Source organism: Centroberyx affinis, unplaced genomic scaffold (genome assembly GCF_046629955.1).
Source record: "Centroberyx affinis isolate AG114_WGS23_722 - 3 ecotype Tasmania unplaced genomic scaffold, CSIRO-AGI_Caff_v1 ptg001209l_1, whole genome shotgun sequence".
NCBI lineage: Eukaryota > Metazoa > Chordata > Actinopteri > Beryciformes > Berycidae > Centroberyx > Centroberyx affinis.
In genome coordinates, this window is record NW_027279727.1 from 310,001 (window position 1) to 317,500 (window position 7,500).

General features: G+C 44.9%; 1 protein-coding gene across 2 annotated transcripts in view; it reads right to left on the bottom strand.

Moving 5' to 3' along the window:
* Positions 1–7,500, bottom strand: part of LOC139648481 (inositol polyphosphate-5-phosphatase A) — a 132,522-nt gene that overhangs the window by 20,377 nt on the left and 104,645 nt on the right. For both annotated transcript variants that reach the window (XM_071524618.1, XM_071524619.1), the window contains exons 10-11: positions 2,972–3,067; positions 2,423–2,497 (exon numbers count right to left, since the gene is read on the bottom strand). In XM_071524618.1, coding sequence (XP_071380719.1) covers positions 2,423–2,497; positions 2,972–3,067 — 171 coding nt within the window. The remainder of the gene's footprint in view (positions 1–2,422; positions 2,498–2,971; positions 3,068–7,500) is intronic.

A 7,500-nucleotide genomic window follows, 5' to 3' on the forward strand; every position in this document is an offset into this window, starting at 1 on the left:
GTTACAATAAAGAGATACTGAAACAAAATCAATGGGGACAGAGAGGAAGGAGGGGGACGGGCCCGAGGGGGGTGTGTGTGTGTGCTGTAGGACAGGGAGGTGGAGGAAGAAACTGTACTGATTGCCCCATCTACAGATACACAACTCAGACACGCGCACACACACACACACACACACTCTCCCTGCTCCTCCCATCTCTCCACTGGAGCAAGGCCCCGCGGTGCCCCTTGACGCCACGAGCGCCCGGAAAATTTAATCTTCCCAAATACTCATCAGGGCTCTCCATCGTCCCGCCGTGACAGCGCCGGGGATAATTAATTATACAATTTCGATGGGAATATCGACTAAACAAACCTATTAATCATAGCAAAAGTCAATAGGCATGGACACATTCAATCATGTCCCGGCCAATGATTACTCCTCTCAAAATACAATAATTATTTTCAAGAGCTGCCTCGAATTAAATTTCTGTCAAGCCGGTACAAGTCTAGCAGTTGATGAAGGATGCAATGGATTTTTTTTTTCTTTCCCCTGCCCCAGTGGAGGAGTGTGAGGAGGGGGACATTTATCCTTTTGGAAAGGTAGTTTGTTTTATAAGGATCATAACATGGTGTGTTTAACTAGACCATGACCATCAGATTATCTCTGATGCCCCCATTATGTCATCCATCTTGCCTGGCTTGGTGAGGAGGAGGAGGAGGAGAGGGGGAAAGTAGGGGGGGAGGAGAGGGAGAAGGGAGGAGGAAAAGGAGGAAGGGAGGAGGAGACAGAGGGGCTCCTCAGCCTCCTACAGCTGCTGTTATACAGTCAGGGTTCCTACACATTTTTGCTGATCAAATTCCATGACTTTTTCGACACGCGGTGCAATTTGCATGGTCAATATTTGCCAGCGTCTTATGTCTATCAAATTCCATTTTTGGCTGAATAGCTGATTTGAATGCCCTTTGCCTTGTTTTGGCTAACTACGGTTTACCACTGGGGACTTATATGTGTTTCTACGCGTTTATTCAAGACACACATTCACACATAATTATATTATTTATTCAGGAAATGTGTTAATTGGGTTATTTCTCCCCCAAATGTAACCAGATCTCCCAGGAGCCAAGCATGATATTGACTTTAAAAAATGAGCAAATTTCTCTGACATTTCCAAATCTTTTTGGATATGTAGCATTTTTCCGTAACTTTTCCAGGCCTGGAAAACACTATAAATTCCACAACTTTTCCAGGTTTTCCATGACTGTAGGGATCCTGTTCAATACACAAACATCCACACCAGACCTGGGCCACATAGTGTGCGTTTTAGCTGGCTTAGGTGTCAGATGAGTTGGGTTTGTCATATAGAGGAATACAATGAGGATTACACAATCACAGGAAAGTATCTCAAGATCTATTTACTAAAATCTTCTGTGACTGAAAACTTAACTGACACCATCTGTACTGTCCTGATGCAGTAAACACAACCCATCTGTCAATTCCATTTAGGTTAAATCAGAATTATTTACAAATACTATGTGACCCAGGTCTGATTCTCAGGCATGCAAACACAGCTACAGCTAGAAATAATAATTTTCATACACACTTTCATACATACTTAGAAATGCATGGTACAAAGCAGCTACTATACATATAAACACATCCTGTACTATGATTTAATGCTACATAATGTGGCACATAGATAACCCTGATCCAGATATCCCATCTTAGGGGAATGACCTGCTTATGACATATGAGGTTTCATATGCTTTTATATGTGTGAAACCACATGCATACACTGTGTTTCCAGTGTGCCGAGGTCAGTGGCCGCATAGTCTACTGTGTGTGTGTGTGTGTGTGTGTGTGTGTGTCCTTCATGGAAACTTTAACAAGCTCCATCTTTGAACCGATTACTTAATATACAGCCATATAAAAGTGGAAATGTGTATCAGGTGTTTTTCCTCAGTAGACACTAAATGCTCACCTCATCTACACTCAGTCTCATTTACAAGTTATTCCAAAGACATTTGGGACAAAGAAAGTGTGTGTTAGGCCAAGGAGATGTGAGGGCATCAGTTAACCCATCTGCGTGGCACAGATCAGCAACTGTTAACAATGACGTGTGTGTATGAGAGATACGTCATTTACCTTGGCACTACCCTTCCATGCCCGCTATCTACAAATGAAAAGTCCTCAAATCACATTTTGCAGCTACAGCCAATCAATGCCTTTCATTCTCTTGTGCTGTGTGTCATTCACTCGTTTAACGGAAAATCAACTTCAGATGCAGCAAACTGCTTGTTGCTGCTGTACTCACAACCCGCTGAAAGAAAGTCCACAGAGTCCGTAAGATAAATGAAATCAGTAATGAATAAATGGAAAACGAGGAGATATGAGAGAAAGTGGATGAATGTGTTATGGGTTACGAAACGGAGGGGTGACTTACCGAGGTCCCATTGTTTTCCCGGAAAACGTCCTGGTTGACATAATTAAAAAGCTTCTTTTCAAGCTGAAGAACAACCTAGATCGGTGGCGAGAGGGGAACGGTGGTCTGATTAATAGCAATACTAATGTGAACTGCACTTTGTAATTAGAGCACTAATGAACTGCAGTGTGCTGCGGTGGTGGGGAGCACTGTTATTTCTACATATGTCTCATTGAGGTGTCAAGCTGATTCACATCTGGTACTAAAACCACCTGTATACCCAAGCAAGACGTTCAGGCATATTGTTGGGCAAACAAATTTGAATTTAAAGGTGAAATTACATATTCAAAAATGGAAAAGGGAAAGGGAAATCTTTATATTCCTACTGTATAAGCTGGATTTGTTTTGATTCAAATTTGGCAAAAGGTGTCAGCCCAAGAATATTATTTAAGTTCAGTTTTCCAAATTCATGTTCATGATATAATTGTGACGAGGTTGTGATGAGGTTATGATATGTCAGTATCATGTAACAGGCTTTAATGGTGATTATTTGACATTAATGTAGCGTACCTTTCGGTCGTTATCACTTTCTCGGAATATTAGCTTGTCAACTTCATTGGTGTCGGCAGCTCTGACTGTCTGCATGGTGGCAGTGGAGCAGAGACTCTGGAGGAGAGAGAGAGAGGGAGAGAATGGGGTGATCAGGAAGATATAAAGAAGGTAATAGTCATCTCACATTAGAAATGCACAGTAGTTGTGTGTTCAAAAACAAAAAAACAAAACAATAAGAAATAATCACATCCACAGTTAATGGAACTTTTTCAAATATCAAAGTTTTGAATGATGTTGTAGGATATTTCTATGCAACTTAAATGTGCGAACACACACACACACACACTCTTTCTACAGCAGTTTATGCGTGTGGGGCCATACTGTATCACATTACTGCTGGCCATTCTGCAGTCCTTGTACCCAGCACCATGCACCACACCGCTACGCATTTGAATGATTTTTAAAGAACCGTCCCACAAAGTACCACCTCACTGTCCCCTTTCTTTATCCAGGTCTATGTACTGACCCCGCGGACCGTGTGCATGGTTAAATTCCCCTTTGTGGACTCTTTTAACAATTAGTTAAACATTCGACCATCTGTGTTTGAAGACAGTTGAATGAGGTAATCCTTCTGCCAGTGGTTCCCATACCACACGGCAGGGACGGGGCGACCTGATTGAAATTCAAAGCACAGATTAGATAATCGGGTCAAGCCAATATAGCGGGCAGAAAAAGGCCCTTTAGACTCAAATGTCACAAATCAGTCCAGCTTCGGCCACGAAAAAACGACACACCAGATTAGAACAAACACTATGGCCTGAGAGAAAGTCCAACAACTCTCCTCAGTCCCCCCCTGCTGCCTCAGCCCCAGTCCTTCATGCTCACCCCCCCCCCCCCACACACACACACACCCCCCCTTCACCCCCCCTCCCAAAAGCAACTTTCTAAAGCCCTAACAAATCGCTCCATCTTTCACTCATTTAGGCCTTCCAAATGCAGGGTCAATATGGTCCCCTGGCAGCCAAATGCTAATGCGCTTAAGTGCGCTTAAGCAGCTTTGTGCAATGAATAGGCCAAAGAAGGAGCTAGAGAGAAGGGCAAGGCAGAGATACTTTCCCTGTCAAAAAGTCATTGTAGCCACAACTAGCACAGACAATCCGGCAAAAAGTCATTTTTTTATCCTCTTCTATGATGAGCGTCAAGCGTACCAAACATGGCGCTGTGGTACAGATTCTGTTCAACACCATGTTTTGTTCATTTTAGATATTGGCAACAAAAACTACAAGTCTTCTAAGGGTTGAGTGTTTGACATATAAAAAAATCTATCTTATTCAGATACCTTCAAGTTAGAGAATTCTACAAGCATTGGTAAGCGTTTGGTAATTCTTCCTAGCGAACCCCCTTCTGTTGTCTGCTTTGCAAATTCAAAAGCTAGTCAAGCATAAATCCCTGGCCACTTCAGTTACTACTGAAGCCAGAAACTCACACTGCTTATTGGCCTGAAAAAAAAGCATCAATATTTAAAGGACAGAAATAGGCCCTCCATTCATGTTCAAATGATTTTGATAATCCAGCGACCGAGGCTTGGATCAGGGAATCTGCTGTTTAAATGCAAGGGTGAATGTTACCACTGAACATGAATATATCCCATCACTTTAATCACTAATACCATCACTTAGCGATAACGCACCTGCACAAGTGAGCGCACGCGCATGTGCACACAGATACACACAGAAACGCACACACATTTCTACTTAGAGAATAGCAAAATGACATCATTCTCAGTGAGATCATTGGTCCACAATGGTTTTGTATCCGTGTTACACCTTGTGCCAAGTGCCACTGCATGGAAAGTTCAACAAGAAAAAAAAAAAAAAAAAGGACAATTAGCTAATGCTGCCTTGTTCTTGTGGGAAAACCGTTTTACCCAGAATGAATTCCTGGGCGAATGAAACTCTTCTAGCTTCAGGGAAACTAATGATTCCAATTGCAGTTACTAGATATTACATTTGCAAGAACAACCGATTCAGTCGAGAAGACGCTTGATTCATTTGACATGTGTACTGCATAGGTTCAGTGTCCAAATGACCATGATAAGGCTAATTCCTTTCATTTACGTATGTTTGAAACGAACCAATGTGTGGCAGAGTTCAGTAGATCAACTCAGTCCTTCCAGTATCCTGGGCTGGACCGTCGCCTGCTGGTGGACGCCGACATGTGATTGATTGATCCATTCATACGTTCATTGACTATGACCGATCAGTGTGTCAGGGGCAGTTGGTGGCGGCTGATTGCACGCCATTGATCACAGCTCCCCTCCTGTCGTCCTGAGACGCCTCAGCGAAAAACAACCTCTCTCTTCACCCTCCACCCCCCCCCCCCCCCCCCCCTCGTCCCAGTGTCCCCGTCGTCCCCCCCGTCATGAGATCGGCCCTCCAAACGCACAGAGGGGTAAATGAGAACCCCATGCGCTCACTTAAAGCCTTATCAATGCAGTGATGCCTCCTTTCCTACTGCCAGTAGACCCCAGGTGCTCGCACAGAACAAGAAATTAATTAAGAAAAAAAAAAAAAAAACTTCAACCGCCAGTGTGTGAGCAAGCAAGAGGGCAGATGTTGACCACAAGTTCACCCAGCTCCTCAGCTTCTAATTGTGGATCATGCACATAGTAATAAGGACTTTGGGTAATGTGATAGGAGAGGCAGGGGTGTGGGGGGGCGTGCTGAACAGAGCTCTCTCTTCAAGAGGGCCTTCAAAGCGCCAGCATCGTAAGCGCATTACATCTAAACACGCTCTCACTGACCACCCTAAATGATATTAACATAATTCGTTTGACTGCAATTGCCTCCTCATTTGATACGTGGGAATTAGAGCAAGAGAGGCAGAAGGGGAAGAGAGGGAATGGGAGAAAAAACAGCTGTCAAGAGAAAGGAAGTTTTAGTCCCGAGTACAGTAGGGATGTCTTCACTCCTCTGGGTTCTTTAACGATTCCTGCAAAGTGACTTGGCATTGCATCTCTGCATTATGGGTCACAGGTCAAACACTGAGTGTTTGTAGAGGGCCAGAGGCCGGGGGGCTGGGGAGAGAGAGGTTGCCGAGGAAGGCGCTGGCTTTGCGCTTCAATGGAGGATAATCTCATGACTGTCGAAGGAGGAAGCGGCTGTTTAAAAGGAGCTCTCTATTCCGGCCGCTCTCCTTAGAAGAGAGGTTAAAGCAATCTGTCCCACTCCAAAGACCAAAGACACACACACACACACCCAAGCCTTCTGTCACCAGTCCAGCAAACAGATGGAGACGATCCACTGTGCCCAACTTAAACACAACACCCAACAGACCTGCACACAACACCGTGACACAGTGCCTGTTACATACACTGACACATATTACATGTCTGATGTTAGAAAAGGAACACACTCCAGCACTGACTGCATCTCTGAAGACAAAAATATTTGATTCATTAAGGGCATTAAAAAAATGCCTGCCTATTACATACCCACTAACATAAGACCCAGCATCTCTCCCATTTTTGATAACATTGCCTCAATACTCTACATTGCAATAGTCCAATACAAACTTGGTCCATAAATGGCAGTGCATTTTATATTTCTAGTATTATCAGAATCACTCTAACTGCTGTATACAGCCAATTAGCAGGAATTTGTGTGTTATGTAATACATGTTAACAGGTCTCCCATAGAAATCGGAGGTGTGTAAGGATTTCTCTGGTGGGAATGGGCACAGGGCATGGAAAGGTGCCAGCCAGGTGCCAGCCAAAGTACAACTCATCCTCCCTCCTCTGGGATTTATATTCCTCCCTGCCTTGCTCCATTCCCATGCCACCATTCACTAAACTGCCATTCCGCCCAATATAATAACCCATTGAGTGCATTTACAACTCAGCGATTAAACCTCGATTGGGTAGAGAGAGTATGAGAGTGTGTGTGAGCGAAGCAGAGAGAGAGAGGGGATGAGAGGACAATGAGCTAAGTATTCATTCTTCATTACCAGAGGAAGGGGACGGGGGCTACCCTTTGTGTCAGCAGGGGCGGTGGCATTGTCACGGCGCGCCATTATTTTCTCGCCGCCACGCAAAGCGGGGCTGCCAACTGAGGTAGGTGTGCCAGCGGGGCTGCCAGGTTCAGCCTGAATCGCTTAGCACTCTCCTCCATCGCTGTTTCCCCCCCTGCTCGCCGCCCGTCTCCGTTCATCACGCCCGTCCCGCGTGCGTGATGGCGACATCTGCCCGAGGGGGTAGAAGGGGGCATTCAAAGTGGGCAAAAACAAATTCGGCCTCTAGCTCTCCTGCCAGCGATTACACGGGAGGGCCAGTAAATCAGCGGTGACCCTCCCCACCCGATCTGCCTGGACACCAGCCAGAGTTATCCACACTCTCTCTCCCCGTGGCCGGCTAATTAATCCTACCAAACACGGTGGATTCATCACTGCCACACACAGCGGGACGGGGGATTCAACACGGAGGAGAAGGGAGAGAGAACAAGTTATCACCGTGAAAGAGGGTTCTGCTTTAAGGTGCTAGTTAGCCTAGT